This window comes from Hypanus sabinus, chromosome 3, assembly GCF_030144855.1.
Source record: "Hypanus sabinus isolate sHypSab1 chromosome 3, sHypSab1.hap1, whole genome shotgun sequence".
NCBI classification, from domain to species: Eukaryota; Metazoa; Chordata; class Chondrichthyes; order Myliobatiformes; family Dasyatidae; genus Hypanus; species Hypanus sabinus.
In genome coordinates this window covers 32,518,415-32,545,190 of record NC_082708.1, presented here as the reverse complement: position 1 = coordinate 32,545,190, position 26,776 = coordinate 32,518,415, and the positions used below count along the sequence as shown (strand labels likewise).

Below are 26,776 nucleotides of genomic sequence, written 5' to 3'. Positions count from 1 at the left end.
ATGATAAGCTCCCAACTATGATCATTTTTCAGTTACATCTCAGTGATGGCCACATCATACCTGCCAATCTGCAACTGTGCTACAAGAACATCTCCCTTATTCTGCATTCTGTGTGCATTCCAATATAACACATTCAGTCTTTCATTCACTCTTTTGAACTTCGCCCCCACATTACACTTCACCTCATCCTACTGACTGCAATTTTGCCCTATCTGCCTGTACTTGCTCACAGTCTCACTACACACTGTAGTGCCTTGTAGACTCAGCCCTAACACTCCAGTTCCCATCCCCTGCCAGCTCAGTTTAAACCCTCTCAACAGCACAGCAAACCTGCCCACAAGGATATTGGTCCCTCTCGGGTTCAGGTGTTAGCGTCCATTTTGTGCAGGTCATCTTCCCCAGAAGAGATCGCAATGACCAAGAAACCTTAAGTTGGGTGCGCCGATCAGGGAGAACGTTAAGTACACTGAAATCCCACATCTCACAGGAGGAGCATCCCACTGCCTGAATTACTCTTAAAAAGATGAAAATTATGGGACATTTTCTTCATCTTCCTACTGATTTCTGATGAAAGGTGTTGAACCTGGAGTGTTAACTCCATATACACAGAAAACTGCAAAAGCTGGAATCCAGAGCATTACTCGGCTGAAGGAGCTCAGTGGATCGAGCAGTGTTTGTGAGGCGGAAAAAATGCCAACATTTTGGTTGAAACCCAACAGTGGGTTCTCTTTTCAAATACTGCCTAACCAGATGAGGGTTTTCAGTGTTCACTATCTTTGTTTCATTTTCTTCATCATTTTTCTATTGTACGATTCCAAGAAGCATATATGTGTTATGTACAGATGACATTTTTCACTAAACCCTTTGTTATAAAGTGGATCTAACCAAGTAATTTTGCTCAGGCTTCTGCTCTGCTTGGCTCAACTCCATTCCAATAGGCAGGGCTTGCCAGACTGGTAACATTCAGATGGTTTGAAAGTTGCATCGCACTAAATACTAGAGGTACTCAGCAAGTCATGTGGCATCTCTGGAGGGGAATAAACAGTCAACATTTTGAGCTGAAACCCTTCATTACGACTCTCTTGTGTTTGAAAGTTGAAGGTCTGATACATTCTCCTAAATATTCACAGAGACCTCTTTCTCATCGTGCCCATTTTCTTCTTATTTTCAGGCCTCAGAGAAAGAAATCCTGTATGTGATGAAAACCACAGTCCTTCTGGTGACAGTACTGGCCACTGTCCTTGCTCTCTTCACTAACACTATTTATGGCCTTTATGCATTAAGCGCCGACATTGTGTATGTTGTCATTTTTCCACAGCTTGTTTGTGCTCTGTATGTTCCATGCGTGAACAGACTTGGATTTGTCTCTGGAGTTTTAATTGGGGCATTGCTCAGGATTATTGGAGGTGAACCCCTTTTTCATTTTCCACCCATTATCCACTATCCTGGAGGTTATTTCCAAAATGACTATTATGTTCAGACTTTCCCTTATAAAACATTTGCAATGTTCTGCTCTTTGATTACAACTGTAGTATTGTCACACATCAGCAAAGTTAAGTGGCCTGAGAGTTACGTAACTGTGTTTACCCTGACAGGAAGTCCAGCTGAGATGAGAAACACTGAATTATTGCATCAATAAACTAGAATAGTAATAGGCATACAATATACAGCACAATCACACTGGTGGAGGAGAACTTGGAATTTGGTTTTCTTACTCAAGTCAGTTAGTTGAGCTTATATAATGCTCACTAATTATAATACTTTGCTGCATTTCCACTTGTAATAAGGAATACGTGTTTAATTATGCTACTAACAGGGCACTACAGGAAATCTGGAAAATTTATTAATTACGCTTTCAGACTTCAGACACAATGGTCAGGATGGTCAAGATATGACAGTGCTGTGAAATCTTTCTTGTTTGACACAATTAATTTAGACATTTCCATATTGTTTTCCTGGCTGGCATCTTTTAACAAAATATTTTAAAAAGTGACCTTGAGGTGATCTCAGATGAGATCTTGCTTGTAGGAGGATCATCTGTATAAAATAATTAACTATGCAAATATATTTTATTCAGAGATTTTAGCTAATTTGCCATTGGATAAAGGTTGAAAGCTCAGAATATACTATAGCTCATTCTCATTACTAGCAGAGCAGTTCAGCATCATTAAAGTGAGGTTGGGATGAATGTTACCATTGAACCTTACATAAGCTACACTACAGTTGTGTTTTTATCTTCTGCTACTGTCAAGTTCCCTCAGAAATAAAATGTATAAAATTTACAGAAAATATTCAAAGCTCCGTCTCCCTGTTGTTATCAGCAGTTGCAATTGATTTCAATCTTCTCACTGCGATACCCTAGTCCACTCTTGAATGAGTCAACAACCATTCTCCTTTCCAAGGCATCTTTCGCAGACAACCTGAGGAACTATGCAAACACAGGGAGCAACAGAGCTCCATAGTTACTGCCTAACAACTACTCTAGTCCTGAAAATAAAATTCTGTGAGCAGTCATTTCTTTATACAGATTTCCAAATTCCATCAATTTTTTAAAATAAATTCTAATCCTTTATTTTTAAGATTACAGTGCTTCAATTTCTACCTTAAACTTTTGTATGTTCCAATGTTCCCTGCAGTCTGTAACATTTGAAGTTAAAGATTATTTTCTGACAATGGCTTGAGATTCTAAAGTGTTATTCGCTGCTTGGCTTCTTTGATGTCACAGGATTTCATTATTATTGCCACCTGATGAGAACCCTTATTGAAAAGGAGAAAAACACAGCACAGATTGCCAAGGGCTTTGAGGTCAACATCTTTCAAGGATAAATCATAATACCTGCAATAGTTCTGAGATGTCTTCCACATACCCACACACTCATGTTGGGAGTGGAGATCTAAAGATTCAAATACCTGTCTGAATAATGAGTAGTTTTACAAATCTTTGCTCTCAGTAAACTCCAGGCATAAAGCTCAACACATTAGGGCATTCCTCTGTGTCTGGAGGGCATGAGGTATCTGCATGTGTGTTGTATAGAAAGCCAATCAGATCAATTTGAACAAGATGGAGGCAATGGTAGAACATGTTAGTGATGGAGAGATCTTTTCTGGCTTCCTTCTCCAGCTCCATGGGGTGGGACAAAAAGCTTGGTACTGGAAGCCTAGCAATTGAAGAGTACTGCAGGAAATTCTGGCCCAGGGGAATTTCTACAACTTGTAACCCTGAAGAAATGTAGATTATTCTGCATTTCTATAGCATACTTTGGTTCCACTATGCTGACCAGGAAATCTGCAGAAGCATTCAGGAATCTCAGACCCGCACGTTGTTATAACCATAAGGCAGTTTTATATCAAGATGTGGAAATTGAAACTGCCCTGTTCTACTTCTTTCTGATTTGATGGTTTCCAGAATAGGAAAGGCTATTCTTTATGAACTTAAGATGCAAGAACATAATGAACGCAGTTTTCATGAAGTTAGTTTTAAATTCACAAATTTTACAATCACACAACTCAAAAACAAGTCCTTGAACCAACCAAAGTCTAGACAACGCCAAATTACTTTCCTGAGCTAGTCCATTGGGACTCCACGTCCTCTGTAAACTCTATCTATATACTCACCTCACGCTGTGTGGTAAACATGTCCCTTCAAACTTTCCCCTCTCATTTTAAACATATGCCCTCAAGTTTTAAACTCCCCTATCCAGGGAAAAAGACTGTGACCATCTGCTTTATCTTTATATCTGGGAGAATATAAGGTCAATTAAATTAACATGTGACAAGGGTTTTGGAATGGATAATTCATTAGCCTAACTGCAGCATGATATACATCGCTATCTATTACCATATATAAGATATTGGGCAAACCCAGAATACTATTTCATAGGCAGTTATTCAGAGTTACGGATAACTTGCTTCAATGCCAGTTCTATGTTTCCAAATAGCCAATGAAATCAATGTAGACTCTAAAATCACACCATGTTGATAGCTGAAACTTCAGCTGGCAAAGTTGCCTACAGTAAACAGCTGAACAGGCATATAAAACGTGCTTCTGAGTGATAGAGTCAAAGCAATACTGAATTTTCACTGTTGCTTCTTAAAGTTCAAAGTAAATTTATTATCAAAGTTCATACATGTCACCATGTACAACCCTGATTCATTTTCTTGTGGGCCTACACAGTAAATCCAAGAAACTCAATAGAATCAATGAAAGACCGCACTCAACAGGACAGACCAACAACCAATGTGCAAAGGACAACAAACCACAAATAAGGAATAGAAAAATAAATAACAAGAACATGAGATGAAAAGTCCTTGAAAGCCACCCATTAGTTTTGGAAACAGTTCAGTGACAGGGCAAGTGAAGTTATCCCCCCCCCCCCCCCCCCCCCCCCCGGTTCAAGAGATTGATGGTTGAGGGATTCTAGCCAGCAATTGACAGAATTTTAAAGGAACCATGAAATACATTGGAGGACTTTCCATCATATTTTGTCAAATAATTCCCTCAATTCCTGATGACTATGCTTAATAAGAGTGTTAACTGATTCAACCTTAAGAGGAGTTTCAAGAAATACTTGATAATGATAATCTTGCTTGGGATTCTCCTTGGCCAGGTAGAGAAATAGCAGGTGGTGATGAACACTGTGGCACCTACACAATATTGGTTTCCAATTTATTACATTCCTCTCTTTCCATTTAAAATCATTTCTTACTTTTCCAGTAGTGATAAGTGCCTCTCTCGATAGTGCTGAATCCTTTAGTATTGTTTTTTTGTTTTTATTTCACTTTAGTCAGGTAGATACTTAAGATTTCTTTCTGCTTACTTATCAAAATAAGTTTTTTTTTTAATCCTAAATATAAGCTTATCCCTAAAAGACTACAGAGAACATGTAGTGTTCTGACAATTTACAGACAATGAAGGGTCAAGATCAGTATATTATATGAAAACAGATAATGTCCTTATAGATGATGTTGCCAGGCAACAATAATTACCCAAAGATGAGCACAATCCTTTGGGCGCAGTGGTGAGATGAGGGACACAAAAGATTATGGCATGGAATCGAGAAGGAAATCCGTTACAGGTAGTTCTACTCCAAAATTAGAATAGGATTAGATGAAATAATGACAGAGGGATGCTCTAGGACAGGGGTTCCCAACCTGGGGTCCCCACACCCCTTGCTTAATTGTATTGATGTATGGCATAATAAAGGTCAGGAACCCCTGCTCTCAGAGAAAATGGTGATAAATTGTTTTATAAAGCTCAGGGATAATCACATTAAACATCACTAATAATTTGATTAGATCTGTGGCAGTGGGGAAAACTGCAGTTTGAACCTCACTGAGTAATAAAAAAGTCCAAATTCAATGACCTAACAACAGGGTCAAGGACCATATAGGTGATGGAGGTTGGAGATATGGAAAAGGTAATATTAGCACATGCTAATTATTCAAATTATATGAAAGTAATTTTTACAACACAGAAGCCACTGATACATTGTATAGTAAAAATGCTTTATTGCGAAGCGTTTTAACTTGTTATTCAGTTGATTATATCACTACAAAGGCAATCTTTCACAAGCCTAATTACATGCAATTGCTTTAGTAGATCATTAAATTGAATACAATTTTTATGTACCAAAGAAACACAGGAAGCAGATACATACTGTAAAATAAGAAAACTAAATAGATGACTAAAAAACAAAGCTGCAAGATCTTTTCGTTTCTGAAAGATTGTAGAAATTCCACAGGTTTTGTAATTTATTGTGCCAATGTTACAAATCGATGTCATGATTACTATCATATTGGAAAACCCTTGGCAGTGATAAAGTATTATGCTAAGTGTTCCTTCTTGCAACAATTCATTTGTGAGTGAACTGATTATTTGCTGTCTTAGAATACCACAGAAGGGTCAAATTCACACACGTTATTCATTGGAAAGAATATGCATGCAATTTAAAAATCTGAATTTGTAGTACAGTGGTTGCATATTTAAAAAATTACAAAATGTTTCAAATTCTCACTTTAATTTTCTTTCTTTTAGCTTACATGCCAAACTAAGCTTTATTGATTGCATGAGACAGGCTGTAAATGGCCTCTATTTACAACACAAAAATCCGTAAGACTGAAAATCTAATTATTTAGAAATATTGACCAGATATGACAATATGACATCCAATTACTTGTTGTTTCACTAAGGCATTCTTATCACTGCTTCTGTAAAAATGGAACCCAGTGTAAGTAAAATGAACAGCACATTTTATAATCATTTTCATTCATACAAAATAGTTAATTGATTTAAATTTTTATTGACTGGAAGTTTATTTACTAATACACTTATGATAAATATCTAAAACATCCCCCAGACAGCAGAGTGCTAAGGCATTTGAGGCATATTCAAAGTTTAGCTGGATGTACTAATGGAAGCATGACTAATGGGTGGAGCTTTTATTGACCTTTATTATTCTTGACTTTTCAAACAGTTGACTCACATTTATCCTGCTATGGGTATGATTCTGCCTCTGGAGAATGCACTGGACAACAGCAAGAATTTGATCGAACAGTTAAAACTGTGTTTTGTCATTTATAAATAATCTGGACAGTTGGTAGAGTACTGCATCCTTGTCATATTGAACCACACATACATTTGTAAATATCCCTAAAACTGGGACAAGTGGGACAAAAGAATTTTGAATGCTTTCAGAATCTGGAAGAAAGGCATAACTATAAAACAACTCTCAGTGAAGGTATGGTATGAGTGAATAGATGGCTCTGAATTTTATACACTGATCTTACTTGATTTGCTTGACTTTGAGTGGTTTGTCTAAAAAGTATCTACAAAGGTGGTCTCATGAGGATTTTGACACAGCAACACTGGAATGATTCAAGGAAGGGCTGAAAGATTAAGATCTTGGGAATTAGGACTGAACAAGTTTTGGGCCTCAAAATGTTAAAAGGCAAAGATAATCAACTTGAAAGTTCAAATTTTGTGAGATTCAACAAAGCAGCATGGTAAAAAACCTTCATTTGAGAAAAATTTTAATATGCCTAGGGATCACTTCAGCCAGAAAACAGTGTGGGTGGGCTATTTCATTCTCAAACAGAAATGGTTCTCTAATTGAATACTGCCGCTGCTCATCCTCATTACTGCTAATTATGGATTCTCTAAGAAAAGCATGTTAGTGAGGGAAAGTATTTAGAATTTATTTAGAAGCTGACAGTGCTGAATGCAATCTATGAAATGGCCAAAGTAAGGAGTGCAATCACACGAGTCACCCATGAAGAAAAACTTTATCACACATAAGCAATGATAAGAACTCAGCTGCAGAAGAAACTTCAACTGCAGTAAACAGGTGGAGATGAAAATATAATTTAAAATACTTAGGACCAGCACATTGAATGGAATTGAAGGAGGAAGATCTGATTCCATAGCCTCACATTTCTGCGTAGTGGCATGCAAAAGTCTGGGGACCCTTGTCAAAATTTCTGTTACTGTGAATAGCTAAGTGAGTAAAAGATGACCTGATTTCCAAAAGATATAAAGTTAAAGATGACACACTTCTTTAATATTTTAAGTACGATTACTTTATTGCCATCTTTTACAGTTTCAAAATAACAAAAAAGGAAAAGGGCCCAAAGAAAAAGTTTGGGCACCCTGCATGGTCAGTACTTAGTAACTCCCCCTTTGGCAAGTATCACAGCTTGTAAATGCTTTCTGTAGCCAGCTAAGAGTCTTTCCATCCATGTTTGGGGGATTTTTGCCAATTCTTCCTTGCAAATAGCTTCTAGTTCTGAGATTCTTGGGCCGTCTTGCATGCACTGCTCTTTTGAGGTCTATCCACAGATCTTCAATGACATTAGGTTGAGGGCAGTGAGGTCATGGCAAAACCTTCAGCTTGCGCCTCTTGAGGTAGTCCATTGTGAATTTTGAGGTGTGCTTAGGATCATTATCCCATTGTAGAAGCCATCCTCTTTACATCTTCAGCTTTTTTACAGACAGTGTGATGTTTGCTTCCAGAATTTGTTGGTATTTAATTGAATTCATTCTTCCCTCTACCAGTGAAACATTCCCCATGCCAGTGGCTGCAACTCAAGCCCAAAGCATGATCCATTCACCCCTGTGCTAAACAGTTGGAGAGGTGTTCTTTTCATGAAATTCTGCACCCTTTTTTCTCCAAACATACCTTTGCTCATTGCGGCCATGAAGTTCTATTTTAACTTCATCAGTCCACAGAACTTGTTTCTAAAATGCATCAGGCTTGTTTAGATGTTCCTTTGCAAACTTCTGACACTGAATTTTGTGGTGAAGACGCAGGAAAGGTTTTCTTCTGATTACCCTTCCGTGAAGGTCTTATTTGTGCAGGTGTCACTGCACAATAGAACAGTGCACCACCACTCCACAGAGTGTGCTAAATCTTCCTGAAGGTCTTTTGTAGTCAAACGGGGGTTTTGATTTGCCTTTCTAAAAATCCTACAAAGTTTTCTCGGAAAGTTTTCTTGGTCTTCCAGACCTCAACCATTCCTGTTAACTGCCATTTCTTAATTACTTTACAAACTGAGGAAATGGCTACCTGAAGACACTTTGCTATCTTCTTATAGCCTTCTCCTGCTTTGTGGGCATCATTTATTTTAATTTTCAGAGTGCTAGGCAGCTGCTTAGAGAAGCCCATGGCTGCTGATTGTTGGGACAAGGTTTGAGGTATCAGGGTATTTATAAAGCTTTGAAATTTGTGCATCACCTGGCCTTTCATAATGATGACTGTGAACAAGCCATAGCCCTAACAAGATAATTAAGATCTGACAACTTGGGAAAAGTTATCTGAGAGCTCAAATATCTTGGGGTGCCCAAACTTTTGCATGGTGCTCCTTGCCTTTATCTCACTCTAAAATTGTACAAAACAAAAATAATACACTAATCTTGTTTAAAATGTTGAAGAGAATGTTTCATCTTTAACTTTATGACTTTTGGATATCAGTTCATCTTCTACTCACTTAACTATGAAATTTTTACCAGGGGTGCCCAAACTTTTGCATACCACTGTATTCATGTGTCTACACAGAATACCAGTGTTATATTTCCTTCTACCACTAACCCTGGCTTGGCAGCCCATTCCAGGCATCAACCACTCTCTGTTGTCCCACATTGCTCTGTAAACCTTCCCCCTCTCACCTTAAAATGCATGTCCTCTAGAACCTAATACGGTGGAAGGAAATCACATTGCTCCATTCATAGTGCAGTAGGAATGTTACATCCTTCAATCCTACAACTGCTACAAGCCAATTAATGAAATATGAATTTTTAAGAAATAAAACACACCTGATGCATATTAATTTGATCTGCATTATCAACTGAGACACTCCCCTCCATTACCCTGAATATTCAAAGATCAAAAGTGCCTACTTGTATTGGTATAAAATGGTAAGAGACACATCTGGCTAAGGTAACTGGACAATAATTTATGCACCAAAGAATAATTTGTAAATATCTTCACAAATTCAAATGAAAACTCTGAGGCAGGTAAGTGTACACTTTTTAAAAAATCATGTTTTGATAAATGTTTGCACTTTATCAAGACATTAAAAACTCAAAAAACCAGAAGTAACATACAGGCAATATATTCAAAGTGAAGTCCATTTTATCCTTCAAGTATGTAAAATATACCCAAATCAATTACGTTTACCTTGATACACACCATCGTACATGTATAAAAGAGTAACTTTCTGAAAGTGCCTGTTATAGCATTCTCATGCACGAGCACCGTCTGCACCAATTTAAAAACTATATTAAGGGTGCAACTTTTTAAAAGCTTTGCAGCTTTAGGTTTAAAAATCTTTTTAAAATTGATACCCTATTATACCAACAATTGTCAAAATCCATGATTGTTAAATTAAATATAACCTAGTTATGAGAATACATTTTAACTGCTTACACAGAATACTACATCACCACTATAGAGCATCTAAAATATCAAATGTACTGCAGTTGAATACTCTTAATTGGAGCACACAAATATTTAAAAAAATGTTCAATTTGTACAATAGTTTCTATAAAACAAATACACACAGGGAATGTATAATCAGTAGCTGAACCAAGGTTCATCTTAGCATGAACCTTCTGAAAAAAACATGAGGTGTATGAACTCTGAATAATATGCCAGCAATTTATTATTTTCTTAATAGAATGGCCTCAAAATATTATAGCAATCAACACTCACCGTAGAATTATTAGTAGCACCTAAAAAATGTTTTCTTTTATAGACTATACAAAGAAGTCACAGTAGATATTTCATTAGCATGTACAGTATATTTATAGTCATTTAAAAATATTAAAATGAATCAATATTAATCAAATTTCTAGTAGTAATTCTATTTCCTTACAAAATCTAAAATTATTGCTCATATTTCATCTAATTTATATCTAGCTCTGCTTAAATGTATGATTTCTGCCATATCTTAATTAGTAGCAAGATCCAGAGTCTAACCACTTACAGGAATAAACAAAAACTCCTGGTTCCTTATCAAATCGAATACTGTGTCTACACTTAGGAACCTTTTTTTGTGGACCACCACAATAAAGTAGACTTGATTTCACACAGCAGCATGGCATCACTTTCAACAATCACAATTCCAAATCAACAAGTATTCAGTGGTCCCTGACACCAGATGGTGAGAACGGTGTCTTCACAGTATTCGAAAAGAAAATTAAGCTCATCTCTTCAATCTAAAATATTCATGGCTTTGAGGTTGTACTGGATTATGGCAACACTTTTGCTTAAAAAGATCATGAGTTTCATAAGAGACTTCAGCAAATTTACAGGAGCAGCACGGTAGCGTAGTGGTCAGCATACCGCTATTACAGCATCAGCTGAAAGATCCGGATTCCAATCCTGCTGCTGTGTTTGTACGTCCTCACTGTAAACAGAGTGGGTTTCCTCCAGGCAATCTGGATTGCTCCCACATTTCAAAGGTGTTTAAGTTAGGGCTTACTATGTCGACACTTGAAGTTTGGCAATTCAGCACAATTGCTGCCGATTTGATTTGTCGCAAATGACACATTCCACTGTATGTTTCAATATACATGGAACAAAAAAATCTATTAATCTTTAATTTGATTTTGATTTTTTCATTATGATTTTCCTCTCACTCTGTATATGGGATTTAAAGGGGAACATCATTTTATTCTCAGCAATTTTGATCCTGGTGAAACAGTCCTGAATTGCTCCTGTATTGAGAAGGTAGTTAAGAGTTGAGCACATTGATATGCCTGGAGTCACATACAGGATAGACCAGACAAGGACAAAGAATTGTGTGGAATTTTAAGGACAAAGAATTTGTGTGGAATTTTAAGGACCATTTAAAGTTTTGTATTTCCATTATTGAGATTATATTTTTTAAATTCAATATTTAGTTATTCAATTTAAAATTCCCACACAGCCATGGTGGCTCCAAAATGCTAGCTACCAGTCCAGTAACCTATCTGATATGAAAATAAAAAATGCTGGAGATGTTAGGACAACCAGACAATTCTGCCAAAAGTGCCCACAATTACATTTATCTGAATCTTGTCTTGGACAGAATAACTACTATCTCATATAAATTTCTACAATGGTTTCAAATTATGCCTTTATATTGGTGAAAGCAAAAGTTGTTTAAATCATACTTGCAAGCTGAATGTGGAACTAGGCAATCATATGAATAGAACATCAGAAACTATATTTTGGTAAAAGGTAGCACTTGCTCCATAGATATATTTCCAGACAAAACATGTCAAATAGTATATCCTAAGTCTTGCTTACAAATGCATCTTGGATTTTGGAAATAGTGGCAGCATAGTAGCGCAGCAGTTAACTTAATGCTTTACAGCATCAGCAACCCAGGATCAATTCATCCCCTTCTTGCCATGATCGTGGGGGTTTCCTCTAGGTGCTATAGTTTTCTCCCACTTTCCAAATGTGTATGGGTTAGGGTTAGTAAGTTGTGGGTAGGCAACATTGGCGCTGGATGCACGATGACACTGAGGACTGTCCCCAGCACATCCTTGGTCGTTTTGATCATTGACGCAAACCACACATTTTCCTGCATGTTAGTATTGTTTTGATATACATATGACAAATAAAGCTGATCTTTGATCTTTAAGATGCTACTATAGTACAATGCATTTTTTATCTTTCATACAATTGACTTTTAAAATGAGATCTTGTACTCGAATCCTCTGGATATATGTAAATGAGACACCACTATATTGAGCTATTTCTCAACAGCAAATATTCAGATGATTAAAATACAGTGGAGTTAAAATTATATAATAGAATTATATTAGACTCCAAATATTCTCACACAAGAGAATCACACTTCTGAAGGGACATATTGGCCTTGCTGATACCATAACCTGGATTTACCAGAATGATAACTGGACACTTGATTAATTTACTTGATACACAGAAAGTTAAACATGATCTGATCCACTTCCATGATATTTGGTTTTAAAAAAAGTTACAATGGGCTTATAGTTTCAGAATTAAATTTGTTCCTCCACAAGGGAATGTGGAAGCTCTCCTACATACATCTGTAAAACTTCCAGCATGTGTAGAACTCTTGTGTATCTTTATCTCCTACCTTTTTCTTTTAACTTTCTGATTTTTTCTTTAAAAAATAGCAAGTTTCAGCTGCAAGCACTGCTAAATTTACTGCATGCCTAGTTAAAAAAGCTGGATAAGTTCAACAGATTCAAATCTCAAGCCAAGAGGATGCTCAAAACAAGTCCACTATTTACTGCCACCCTAGTTGAGAAGGTAGACCAGGTTGTAGGGAATACAGAGTTGTAGGTGTGGAAGAATAACATGTAAAACCATTGCTGCCCTGATTTGGGAAGTTCTCCACAGATCCAGTTGAATGTGCCTGAAAAGACAGTGCATCACATTTTAATTACTTATGCCAGAAACTAAACAGATTGATTCATTTTGTACAACAATTAGGCTAATAAGCTACTCGTAAATTTAATTAACTACACACTGCTACATCAATCTAATCACTGCTCCTCATACGAATGACAGTTAATTAGAAGGTACCTCAGAATTGAATGTTACTCTCATTTCAATTGCTCTTCCACTTCTACCTTGAATAATCCATATAAAGCTGTCACTTTATATCTGCTTAATTGATCACTCTTAATTAAAATACTTTGAAGAAACAGAAAGTTTGAGTAACCAAGGAAAAGGGAGATTTAAGACAACAAGCTTGGAAAGAACAAGGTATTCACCTGCTTGAATCCTCAGCATGAAGAAAGAATGAGAAGAACATGTAAATTTGTAATTCAGGAGCTTGTAGAGCAATGAACAATAAATGGGATGTGGAGAATGGTTAAGCTCCCTACTTTAGAAAAGCCAAGATTAGGGCACACGTTGGCTAATGTCACCATTCTGCCCATAAACACAGTCCCAAGCTCCGTGTTCGAACAGTTGTTAGTTTGCTCATTCTATCCTTGGCTGTCAAACTTTTCTAACAAATCAAACATGACTTTTAAAAGCAGACTTTCATCTTTTACTTAGATGATCTGTAACCCTTTGTTTTCGGTATATGTAAACAGATTAACTTCTTTATGTGTAACGATAAAGCAGCTGTTGCTCAGCCCAAATATTAAAATGGGGAAGAACTGTGATCTAAGTGCATTTAAGGAATGATTGTTGGTGCCAGACGGGGTATCTCAGAAACTGCTGATCTCCTGGGATTTTCACACACAACGGTCTCCAGGGTTTACAAAGACTGGTGCAAAGAACACCCAGTGATTGGCAGTTCTGTGGGTGAAAACACCTTGTTAATGAGGGAGGTCTGAGGAGAAAGGCCAGACTGGTTCAAGCTGACAGGAAGGTGACAGTAACTCAAATAACTACATGTTACAACAGTGGTGTGCAGAAGAGTATCTCTGAATGCACAACACGCCAAACCTTGAAGTAAATGGGCTACAACAATAGAATAAAGTAGCCACTGAGGGTAGTACTATTTTGGCCTGGGAACAGAATCTCTCTGAATCTGTTTTTTTCCCCTTTTGAACCATTACTATGATCCAATATATTTTTCCAGTGACTTTATTTAAATATCACACCCATTTCTTTAAAATTGCCAAAATTTTTCCACTGATTTCCATCTTTTTGTTTCCTATTATTGTAGGTAGATCTCTCTCCTCCTTACTAACTCACATTCTTATGGATCTTTAAAATATTTTAATACTCCTTTGATTCATTCAATTATTTGACTGGAATGATCAATTATAATAAATTTTCACATTCAAAACCTCAGAAAATGTACTAACCAAACCCCATTTTCAAACCTCCTGATTAACTCTGGTCCCCTTTAAATATATCCCCTCTCACATTAAAGCAGTGCCTTCTAGTTTTAGACTCCAATATCTAGAAGGAAAAATAATGCAACCATCCACCATATCTATGCCTCTCATAAACCTCAATATGGTCACCCCTCAGTCTCTTTCACTGCACAGAAAAGAGTCCCAGCCTATCCAGTGTCTCCTTGTAATTCAAATCCTCCAATCCCTGCAAGATCCTCATGAATCTCTTCTATATGCAGTTTGGATTAGTAACATCCTTCTTAAAGTATGAGAACCAGAAATGCATGTAATATTCTTGGTGGGTTCTCCCCAGTATTCTAAACAGCTGTAACACATGACCCAACTTTATACTCAATACCTATTCGATGAAGGTAATCAAGGCCATACACCATTTTCCATCACCTTATCTACCACTGTTGTGACATTCAGGGTACAACATGTATCCTGAGGTCTATCTATTCTACAACATTCCCCAGGGCCTGTGTAAATTGTGACCAGGTTTAGTTTCCTAAAACATATCATTTTGCGTTTGTCTGAATTAAATTCCATCTGTCCTTCTCTGCTGATCTAAAGCCTGTTATAACCTTAGACATCCTCCTTCACTGTCCACCATACTTTTATTGGGAAAACAGCTAAGGAATATGAAAGACAGAAAACATTCAATTTACAATCTGGCCAGCATGAACCAAATTTACTTCATATCCTCTACTGTCAAACTCATTTCCCTAAGCCTTGTATTTATGACATTTTGTCTCAATCCAGGCATATATAATCTTAAATTAAAAAAATTCTTTTCTCTAGTCACGTATATCTCTCACAAATTACCTGAAGTAAACCTGACTGTGCAGCAGATTGCAATCCAGGGAGAGATGCAGTACCCATGGTAGTCTGAAATCCTGGTAAAGATGTAGTATCTACAGTAGATTGCAGATCCATTGTCGACACTGTATTTGCTCCAGACTGTACACTAGGCAGAGAAGTGGTGCTCACAGTAGACTGGAGATCAGAAAATGAGGTAGCACTTATAGAGGTTTGGATAGCAGAACGTGCAGGACTACCCACCACAGACTGTATTCCTGGTAGAGACCCAGCACCCAAAGACTGAAGTCCAGGTAACGTAGCAGCACCCAAAGCAGACTGAAGAACAGGTAGGGAAGAAGCAGCAGCCATGGCAGACTCAAGCCCAGGTAGAGATGAGACTGGTACAGCTGTCTGAAGGCTGGGAAGAGATACAGTACTGGTTGTAGTTTGCAATCCAGCCAAAGAGGCAGCTACAACAATAGACTCAAGTCCAGAGAAAGATGTAGAGGACTGCAATCTAGGAAAACTGGCAGGATGCAGTCCTGGAAGAGAAGAAATTGGAGGCTGGAGGCCAGAGGGTGAACCAGCAATAGTCTGGAATTCTGAAATGGATGCAGGGAGAGACTGGGAGACAGCGGGTGACTGCAATCCAGCTAGAGAAGCAGCAACAGCATGCAGTCCAGCAAGAGAGGCAGCAGCTTGCAGTGCAGCTGGAGAAGCTGTAGTAGATCGTAGTCCAGCTGGAGATCCAGAACTAGATTGCAATCCAATTGGAGAGGCTGCAGCAGATCCCAATCCAGCCAGAGATACTGCAGGCTGTAATCCAGGAAGAGACGCTGAACTTCCATTCGGCTGTAGTCCACCTAGGGATGCTGTTGTTTGGAGTCCGCGAGGAGAGACAACATCAGCAATAGACTGGAGTCCAGCAACCGGAGTAACAGACTGGTGGCCAGGCACTGTTGCTACCATCATATTATTTTGGAGTGCAGAGAGAGATGTACCCGTCCCAGACGAATGCATTCCCGCCAAGGTTGCTGCAGCTGCAATAGACTGAAGTCCAGGCAGATTTGCAACACTCATTCCAGCTTGGAGGGCAGACAATGTAGCAGCAGATAAAGTCTGGTTCTGAAAAAACATAGACATTCCTGGGAAGGATACGAGACCTGGGAAAGAGTTGCTCATGCATGGAGAGCTGCTAGAACCATCACCTGCCTGAAAACCTGAGGATAAACTGAAAAATGAGAATCCAATGTTAAATCCAATTACTGAACTTGGATAGTTACAATTAGAAAACTCATAAAGTCATAATTTACTACATCATTCACAAACTCTACATAACTAGACTATATGTACTTCATGTTTAGAAAGAAACATTCACATTTGCAATTGGAATGCACATTTTTGACAATTTAACAACCATTCAAGATGAAAAATTCTCACTTTCAAAATATAGTTCCAGAAAAAATGAAACCCCTAACTTATAAAATATTAGGTTGTGTGGACAGTTTTGAGATAAAGAATTAATTTTACAAAACAGTATATTATATTGGACTTATTTACTTCACCCAATGTAAGAAACATGAGGTTTTTGTTAGGAGAAATTGCAATGAAGCTGTTTTTAGTAGCAAGAGATGCAGATTTGTATCTGGTTATAAAATGAGGATTTAAGGAATAAATCTGATATGCTCTAAAATGCACTGCTTGAAATTTGGATCAAACTATCTAAAGAAAATTTTAGGACAGTCTACTTCTTCCAGAATACTAAATACACTGTGCAGTCACTTTAGGTGCTTCCGTTAAAACATCCAGTGAAGCCAACGAGGTATAACTTTTATATACGATTGCTTCTGCAAGCAAACAACTTGTTAAAACGTTATTCATTTTATCCTGTATTGGATTCAGCTGTTGTGTTTCTACAGGACTCAAATTCAGCATCTCTGAAACAAATAACAATTGTTTCTAAAAAAAATAAGTTAATAGCAAATACTACAGAAATGAAAGCACAGAAACAAAGTACGCATCAAATTTTAACAAGGGAGATTTACTAGCTTTAGTAACAACACACCTGTTTTTATTTTTCTTGTTCAATGGATGTAATAGCTGCACTGAGAAATCAACAAGGGACTCACCCAGTTTGTAGCATCATTCCAGAGCTGCAGTTTGTGTTGCTATAGCTTGATGTTAGCCCTGCAGCAGCTGAGCTATGAATGGGTGTGTCTGCATTTGCTGCTGTTATTTCATTGAGAGCCTGGGATGTCTGTGGGACTGCTGACATCACAGTTGTTGGATTCTGACACTCAGGATAAGAAGATGGAACAGAAGTGCTGGTTACTGGAGGGGCAGCTGCAAAAACAGCAGGTACTGGGGTAGACGTGCCAAGCCTTGAAAAGACGGGTGTACCTGGCGCTGAAGCAAACCCTAGCTGATTTGCAGGAGACTGTACAAGTGCTGGTGCTGCAATTGGTGTTGCAGGAGCTGATGGATAAGACCCATGTGGTGAAAATGCAGCTGTATGCAAGTTGGCAGCAGTTGAGTTGTAACTCAGTTGGCCCGCTGACCTAGAAAAAGCTGAAAGAAAAATCCCTTTAAAATAATACTCGTAACATATTAAAAACTATTAAAACCTCACCACACAATTTCATAGTGAATAGATCAGATTATGTTAACTTTATTTGTCACAGTGAAATGCATCATTTGCGCCAAATCAAATCAACAGTGATTGTTCTTGAACAGAGAAAATCTGCAGATGCTGGAAATCCAAGCAACACACACAAAATGCCGGAGGAACCCAGCAGGCCAGGCAGCATCGATGGAAAAAGGACAGTTGACGTTTTGGGTCAAGATCCTTCGGCAGACCGAACGGGTCACCACGTTTCTGGCACCAACATAGCATGCCTACAACTCACTACCCCTAACCTGTACACCTTTGAAACATGGGAGGAGACTGGAGAACCCAGAGGAAACCCACATGGTCATGGGGAGGAAGTACAAGTGCATTATCAGGAATTGAACCTATCACTGATCACTAGCAGGAACTGTAAACCTAGTGTGCCAATCACTATGCTACTGTGCCTTTTCTCAACATGATTTGAATACGGAACAAATAACAATAACCAATAATCGCTTCAAAGATGTTCCCTTCACACATTGGAATCACCACTGAAACTGACGAGACAATCTCTAAGTGACACAAATGATCATCACATTCCAGTCTTCTGTTTAGATCAGGTGTTCCCAACTTGGGGGTCCACAGACCCCTCGATTAACGGCAAGGGTCTATGGCATAAAAGCAGTTGGGAATACCTGGTTTAGATGGAGGTAAACAGTTTTAAATGCAGATTATACATAGATAGTTCAAGAGTCAGTTATACATCTTGAAAATATGCCCTTTCACCCAAATAGCCTATGCCAGCCAAGTTGTTTAATTGAGCTAGCACCATTTTCCCACATTTGGCCCACATCTCTTAGCCATTCCCATCCATATAGCTGTCTAAATGTCTTTTAAATGTTATGATTGTACCTGCTTCACCCACTTCTCTGGCAGTTTGGTTTATGTACTCAGGACCTTCTGTGTGGAAAGTCTTGCCCTTCAGATCCCTATTAAATCTTTCCCCTCTCACCATAAACCTACAGCCTTTAGCTTTAGGTTATCTTACCCTGGAAAATGACTGTAGCCATTCACCCTATCTGTGTCCCTCTTGGTTTTATAAACTGCTACAAGGTCATCTCTCTGACTCCTACACACCTCAGTAAAAACTCCAGCTTACCCAGCCAACTTACAGCTCCAATTCACCAGTCCTGGTAACACGCTCTGAATCTAGTCTGCACCCTTTCTATCTTATTAACCATACATGATGTCCCAACTCTTATACAAGAAGCCCAGACCAATGAAGACTAAACTGCTACACCAATCTACCAGTGCCTATATTTTCAATGAACTATCTACCTATACCACTAAGTTTCTCATTCTACAACATTTTCCAGGATCTTAATGTGCAATTATGGCCCCGGTTTAAAGTACCCAAATGCAAAACTTTGTACTTGACAGAGTTAACTTCTATTTGCCATGAACTAGCCCATTTCCCAAGTTAGTCTAAATTGCTTTGTTAACTTAGTTAACCCTCTTCACCATTCATTCCTATATGTTATCTGCAACCTTACTAACCCTATTTACAACATTTCATTCAAATTGTTAAGATATATGACAAACAACAGTGAACTCAGCACTGATCCTTGCAGCACATCACTGATCAGACATCCAATCTGAAAAAGAACCCTCCACTACCTACTCTGCTTCCACCAACCAAGGCAATTTTGTATCCATTTGGCCAGCTTACCCAGAATCGTATCTGATCTAACTTTCTAACCTAGCCTTCCTTGCAGGACTTCGTCAAAATCCTTACAAAAGTCCATGTTGACCACACTACATCCTGCTGTCATCAGTCTTCCTGGTTACTTCTTCAAAAAAAGAACTCAGATGATAAACTCTTAACAAGCAACAGCGGTCATTTATATTTACAACTTGGACTTAAACTTGCTAGCCCTGTTTCAGATATCCTGAAGGAAAATAACAGCTCACTCTCAGTTATCTGATAAATTTCATATAAAATTTAAAACTTTACCTCAACCTTCTCCCAAACTCACCGGTTAAATTCCAGTTTGAAACTTAGTCTATGACTGTATCTATAACCCTGGATAAGCATCCTGCCTGTAACTTATTCCAGATTATCTGTTATTCAATATATACATCTCTGGAATTCTGCAACTAAATGAATTGCAGGATGTCTTTTGGTGCCAAAGAGGAACAATTAAAAATCAGTGCTCATTTAGAACCCGTCATTACAGATCACAAACCAAGCCAAAAACCAGGTCTATGTAAAAAATCCCTCGGACAGCTGTAGCTTATTCAGAACACTGCTGCCAGAGTCCTCGCTAAGACCAAGAAAGTAGAACATATGACTCCAGTTCCCAGATCACTACCCTGGCTGCCAGTCCACCAGAGGATTGACTTTAAAATATTACTACTGGTTTATAAAGCACTGAATGGTCTAGGGCCAAAATACTCCTCCGATCTCCTGCTGCATTATGAAACTTCCCGAGCTCTCAGGTCACCTGGGGCAGGTCTGCTTACCATCCCCAAAACTAAGCATGGTGAAGTTACTATGCTCCACATATCTGGAATAACCTTCCAGAGGATCAGAAGTCTGCTCCAACTTAAAGCTCTTTTAAATAGAGGCTTTAAACTTTTCTTTTCACTGTAGCATTTAATTAGAATCTCCTGCACTGCAACTTTTATTTCTTTACTTTTATGTGTGATTTTATTCTCTTTATATTGTTTGTAATTTGATGTTTGACTTTAATATCATTTTACTTGAAGCACTTTGTATTGCCTTGTGTTTGAAAAATGCTACACAAATTAACTTGCCTTGCCTTTTATTTTGTTTTATATAATTATCACAAACCCTTGATTGAGTGCCAGTCTGTTTCTCACTCTTGGGCATCAGTTCTTCTATACATAAATCCTCTGAAGCTTCAATTAGATCTTATCCTGTTTCTCATTCCCACTGATCTGTCATCTCCAATAGATCTCTTTGTTTAGAGTCAGATTGTCTCTATCCCTCATGAAAAAACTCTATACTGGACACATGGACTTGCCCAGATTTTGGCAACCGTGGTGATTTTTCCATCACAAAGAGACTCAGTGAGAATCAAATTATCATTTACTTAACCTTTTCAATATCCAGGACCACAGCAACATTTTGGCTGTCACTCATGGCCAGCAAGTCGGAGACCTTACACCAAAAGTATTATTTTGCTAATCTGCATTCACTGTGAAAAACGATTAGGAAAAAAAAAACTGATAGATAACTAAATTAATCTACTTTGATAAATAAAATATTATCTATATATGTGTCAAGAGATGAGTCAAGAAAATTTTAAAAATACAAAAAATTTATTTGCATTTTGTTTATTATTTCACTTGATCCCACCCCCACATCAATTCCAAAAAAGTGAACTTTGTTTTGCATTATGGATTTTTGGGTAATAATTTGTGAATTCTATAAGGTTGAATTTCCGTACCAAAAGGCTATAACTAAGGGAATCACATGTACTTATAAACAGCACCACCAGATGGCTCTCCTAACTTGTAGTCATAACTTGCACTGGAGTTTAAAAGTTCTATCTGACACTTTCAGACAGTAGCATTAATAATAGAAACATAGAAAACCTACAGCACAATACAGGCCCTTCGGCCCACAAAGTTGTGCCGAACATGTCCATACCTTAGAAATTAATAGGCTTACCTATAACCCTCCATTTTACTAAGCTCCATGTACCTGTCTAAAAGCCTCTTAAAAGACCCTATCGTATCCGCCTCTATCACCGTTGCTGGCAGCCCACTCCACGCATTCACCACTCTCTGAGTAAAAAAACTATCTCCTGACATCTCCTCTATACCCCCAGCACCTTAAACCTGTCCTCTTGTGGCAACCATTTCAGCCCTGGGAAAAAGCCTCTGACTATCCACACAATCAATGCCTCTCATCATCTTGTACACCTCTATCAGGTCCCCTCTCATCCTCCGTCACTCCAAGGAGAAAAGGCCGAATTCACTCAACCTATTCTCATAAGGCATGCTCCCCAATCCAAGCAACATCCTTGTAAATCTCCTCTGCACCCTTTCTACGGCTTCCATATCCTTCCTGTAGTGAGGCGACCAGAACTGAGCACAGTACTCCAAGTCGGGTCTGACCAGGATCCTATATAGCTGCAACGTTACCTCTCGGCTCCTAAATTCAATTCCACGATTGATGAAGGCCAATACACCGTACGCCTTCTTAACCATAGAGTCAACCTGTGCTGCTGCTTTGAATGTCCTATGGACTTGGACCCGAAGATTCCTCTGATCCTCCACATCGTCAAGTCTTACCATTAATACTACATTCTGCCATCATATTTGACCTAACAAAATGAACCACTTCACACTTATCTGGGTTGACGGGTTGACCTCCATCTGCCACTTCTCAGCCCAGTTTTGCATCCTATCAATGTCCCACTGTAACCTCTGACAGCCCTCCACACTATCCACAACACCTCCAACCTTTGTGTCATCAGCAAACTTACTAACCCATCTCTCCACTTCCTCATCCAGGTCATTTATAAAAATCACAAAGAGTAAGGGTCCCAGAACAGATCCCTGAGGCACACCACTGGTCACCGACCTCCGTGCAGAATATGACCCGTCTACAACCACTCTTTACCTTCTGTGGGTAAGCCAGTTCTGGATCCACAAAGCAATGTCCCCTTGGATCCTATGCCTCCTTACTTTCTCAGTAAGCCTTGCATGGGGCACCTTAACAAATGTCTTGCTGAAATCCATATACACTACATCTACTGCTCTTCCTTCATCAATGTGTATAGCCACATCTTCAAAAAATTCAATCAGGCTCGCAAGGCACGACCTGCCCTTGACAAAGCCATGCTGACTATTCCTAATCATATTATACCTCTCCAAATGTTCATAAATCCTGCCTCTCAGGATTTTCTCATCAATTTACCAACCACTGAGGTAAGACTTACTGGTCTATAATTTCCTGTGCTAGCCCTACTCCCTTTCTTGAATAAAGGAACAACATCCACAACCCTCCAATTCTCCGGAACCTCTCCTGTCCCCATTGATGATGCAAAGATCACCTCTAGAGGCTCAGCAATCTCCTCCCTCGCCTCCCACAGTAGCCTGGGGTATATTTCATCCGGCCCCAGCAACTTATCCAACTTGATGCTTTCCAAAAGCTCCAGCACATCATCTTGCTTAATATCTACATGCTCAAGCTTTTCAGAGTGCTGCAAGTCATCACTGCAATCACCAAGAACCTTTTCCATAGTGAATATTGAAGTACTTATTAAGTACCTCTGTTATTTCCTCCAGTTCCATACACACTTTCCCACTGTCACATTTGATAGGTCCTATTCTTTCACTTCTTATCCTCTTGCTTCATCATATACTTGTAGAATGCCTTGGGGTTTTCCTTAATTCTGCCTGCCAAGGCCTTCTCATGGCCCCTTCTGGCTCTCCTAATTTCCTTTTTAAGTTCCTTCCTTGTAGCCTTAAAATCTTCTAGATCTCTAACATTACCAAGCTCCCTGAACCTTTTGTAAGCTTTTCTTTTCTTCTTCACTAGATTTGTTACAGCCTTTGTACACCACTGTTCCTGTACCCTATCATAAATACCCTGTCTCATCGGAACGTACCTATACAGAACTCCACACAAATATTTCCTGAATATTTGAAACATTTCTTACGTACTTTTCCCTGAGAACATCTGTTTCCAATTTACGCCTCCAATTTCCTGCCTGATAACCTCATAATTCCCCTTACTCCAGTTAAATGCTTTTCTAAATTGTCTGTTCCAATCTCTCTCCAACGCTATTGTAAAGGAGATAGAATTATGATCACTATCTCCAAAATGTTCTCCCACTGAGAGATCTGACACCTGACCAGGTTCATTTCCCAATGCCAAATCAAGTACAGTCTCTCCTCTTGTAAGCTTATCTACATATTGTGTCAAGAAACCTTCCTGAAGACACCTAACAAACTCCACCCCATCTAAACCCCTTACTGTAGGGAGATGCCAATCGATACTTGGGAAATTAAAATCTCCCATCACAACAACTCTGTTACTATTACACCTTTCCAGGATCTGTTTCCCTATCTGCTCCTCGATATCCCTGTTACTATTAGGCAGCCTATAAAAGACACCCAGTAAAGTTATAGATCCCTTCCTGTTCCTAACCTCCACCCACAGAGACTCCATAGACAATCTCTCCATGATGTCCACCTTTTCTGCAGCTGTGACACTATCTCTGATCAACAGTGCCACGCCCCCACCTCTTCTGCCTCCCTCCCAGTCCTTTCTGAAACATCTAAAACCCGGCACTTGAAGTAACAAATCCTGTCCCTGAGCCATCCAAGTCTCTGTAATGGCCACCACATCATATCTCCAAGTACTGACCCATGCTCTAAGCTCATCCACTTTGTTCACAACACTCCTTGCATTAAAAAACACACATCTCAGGCCTTCGGTCTGAGCGTGTCCCTTCTCTATCACCTATCTATCCTCCCTCTCGCACTATTTACAAGCTTTCTCTATTTATGAGCCAACCTCTTCTTCCCCAGTCTCTTCAGTTTGGTTCCCACCCCCCAACAACTCTAGTTTAAACTCTCCCCAGTAGCCTTAGCAAACCTCCCCGCCAGAATATTGGTCGCCTTGGGATTCAAGTCCAACCAATCCTTTTTATAAAGGTCACACCTGCCCCAAAAGAGGTCCCAATGATCCAGAAATCTGAATCCCTGCCCCCTGCTCCAATCCTTCAGCCACGCATCTATCCTCCACCTCATTCTATTCCTATTCTCACTGTCACGTGGAACAGGCAGTAATCCCGAGATTACTACCTTTGCAGTCCTGCTTCTCAGCTTCCTTCCTAACTCCCTGTAGTCTTTTTTCAGGACTTCTTTCCTTTTCCTACCTATGTCATTGGTACCAAAATGTACCACAACTTCTGGCCATTCTCCCTTCCACCGCAGGATATCTTGGACGCGATCCAAAATCGTACCTGGGAGGCAAACTACCATCCAAGTTTCTTTCCTGTGTCCATAGAATTGTTTGTCTTACCCCCTAAGTAGAGTCCCCCATCACCACTGCCTTCCTCTTCCTTTCCCTACCCTTCTGAGCCACAGGGCCAGACTCTGTGCCAAAGGCACAGCCACTACCACTTCCCCCAGGTAGGCTGTCCCCCCCAACAGCACTCAAACAGGAGTACTTATTGTCAAGGGGTACAGCCACAGGGGTACTCTCTAGTACCCTTCTCTTCCCCTTCCCCCTCCTGACTGTGACCCACTTGTCAGTCTCCCATGGCTCCAGTGTGACCACCTGCCTGTAACTCATCTCTATCACCTCCTCGCTCTCCCTGACTAGGTGAAGGTCATCGAGCTGCATCTCCAGTTCCCTAACTTGGTCCCTCAGGAGCTGCAGCTTGACACACCTGGTGCAGATATGGCCATCCGGGAGGCTGGGAGACTCCAGGACCCCCACATCTGACACCAAACACAGAAAACTGGCCTCACACACGGTTCCTACCTCGCCTCGTCCCATTACCGCCCAAGCCCATTGAGCCAAAGCCCTATCACTCTGCTGCCTCTCACTCCACTGCCCACTCTGACGCTGCTCGCTGGATACGGTGGCCTTCTTTTTAAACCTTTCGCACTCTAATGACTGACATTATGCACTATCTCGCCTCAATTTAACCCGAGTAGTATCTTTTATCATTTGCATGAATTCTACAGGGTTGCAGTCATTATTGGTGGCATATCTGAAAAAGATATCCACACTGGTGTGACATTTTACTAAATAAAATCCTACAATCAATTGAAGTTGCACTTCTTGGCCACCTCAATTATCATTTAAACAAATTATCTAATGTATGTAGTATTTTGTTTGTTGGGAATTTCTGTGCATAATTTCAAATGTAATTCTTTAATTGCAAAGCCCTTTAGGCATCTTAAAGTTCAAAGTCAAACTTCAAACTTTTTACATCTATCCATGGATGCCACCCATGTTTGAAAGATCAAAATAGTGTATCCACCAGAAGGTCCAAGCTTATCAACTTCTAACACTGCTGCTTCTTCCACCAAGAAGCTCAAAGACAACACACTGAAATGCTTTGAACAACAATGTATTTCTAAATCAGGACAGTACAGCTCTTGCTGTTGGACAGGATATTCTCCATGCAATGGTGTAAGAGGGTTTCAACCAACAAAAGCTAAGATAATTACCAAAATAAGGACAGCACTGTTAGTGTGCAAGACAGCCAGCATACCAGGTTAACTATCTTAAAATATGCCTATTGCCTAAATATATAAAAATTCTCCTCCATAGACTTTGCAGAATCTTTCCCATAGAACTTCAACAAGTTCAAAATTGAAATCAGCAAGTCTACAATGCATATGACAGATCTCCATATTCCTTGTGCTTTTGTCCCCCATTAAGATTAGTTAAGACTAGTTCTCCCTGTTAAAACTAGTCAGTCTTTTCCATATTCATTAGTTGCAGTACAAATAATTTTAACTTCAAAAAATAATCACATAATTTCATCTAACTCTTGGAATGAGAGGATGGAAACAGTGAATTGTAATATTCAGCAGCAGTGATACAGTTGTGTGCTTATCATTAGCAATATGAATACTATGATGCTTCTTACCACCTACATGCTAAATATCACCTTTTAGTTTCAGACTAAGAATTTCCTGTAATAATCTAAAATACATGCATTCCATACAGACCTTGCTGTGCAGCATATGCAGCTGGTGCTGCCACAACAGGAGTCATGAAACCACCCATTGGAACAAGGCCAGCAGTGTTATATGCACCTACAAGAAAACAACACACATACATTAATGTGGTTTACTGTAGCATACGTATTACAGTTGAGGCAAACGACTTAAGAAAAATGTTTCTAAAAATCTTACTTGGTGCAACAGTTGCATGCGGTTGGCAAGGAGGTATAGGGTAAGGAACAGGCTTGTGAGGATTATATGTTGCTGGAGCCTAGATGAAAAGAATATTCAGAAACAAATATGGAGAA

At 39.1% G+C, this 26,776-nt stretch overlaps 2 protein-coding genes across 6 annotated transcripts in view; one reads left to right on the top strand and one right to left on the bottom strand.

The window, feature by feature from the left end:
* The window catches only part of LOC132391174 (high affinity choline transporter 1-like), a 36,313-nt gene extending 31,952 nt beyond the window's left edge, over positions 1-4,361 (top strand). For all 4 annotated transcript variants that reach the window (XM_059964038.1, XM_059964039.1, XM_059964035.1 and 1 more), the window contains one exon: positions 1,172-4,361. In XM_059964038.1, coding sequence (XP_059820021.1) covers positions 1,172-1,639 — 468 coding nt within the window. In that variant the 3' untranslated portion in view covers positions 1,640-4,361. The remainder of the gene's footprint in view (positions 1-1,171) is intronic.
* Positions 4,362-5,484: 1,123 nt separating this feature from the next.
* The window catches only part of proser1 (proline and serine rich 1), a 37,454-nt gene continuing 16,162 nt past the window's right edge, over positions 5,485-26,776 (bottom strand). For both annotated transcript variants that reach the window (XM_059964033.1, XM_059964034.1), the window contains 5 exons: positions 26,661-26,739; positions 26,475-26,561; positions 17,263-17,701; positions 15,158-16,364; positions 5,485-12,888 (listed from right to left, as the gene is read on the bottom strand). In XM_059964033.1, coding sequence (XP_059820016.1) covers positions 12,760-12,888; positions 15,158-16,364; positions 17,263-17,701; positions 26,475-26,561; positions 26,661-26,739 — 1,941 coding nt within the window. In that variant the 3' untranslated portion in view covers positions 5,485-12,759. The remainder of the gene's footprint in view (positions 12,889-15,157; positions 16,365-17,262; positions 17,702-26,474; positions 26,562-26,660; positions 26,740-26,776) is intronic.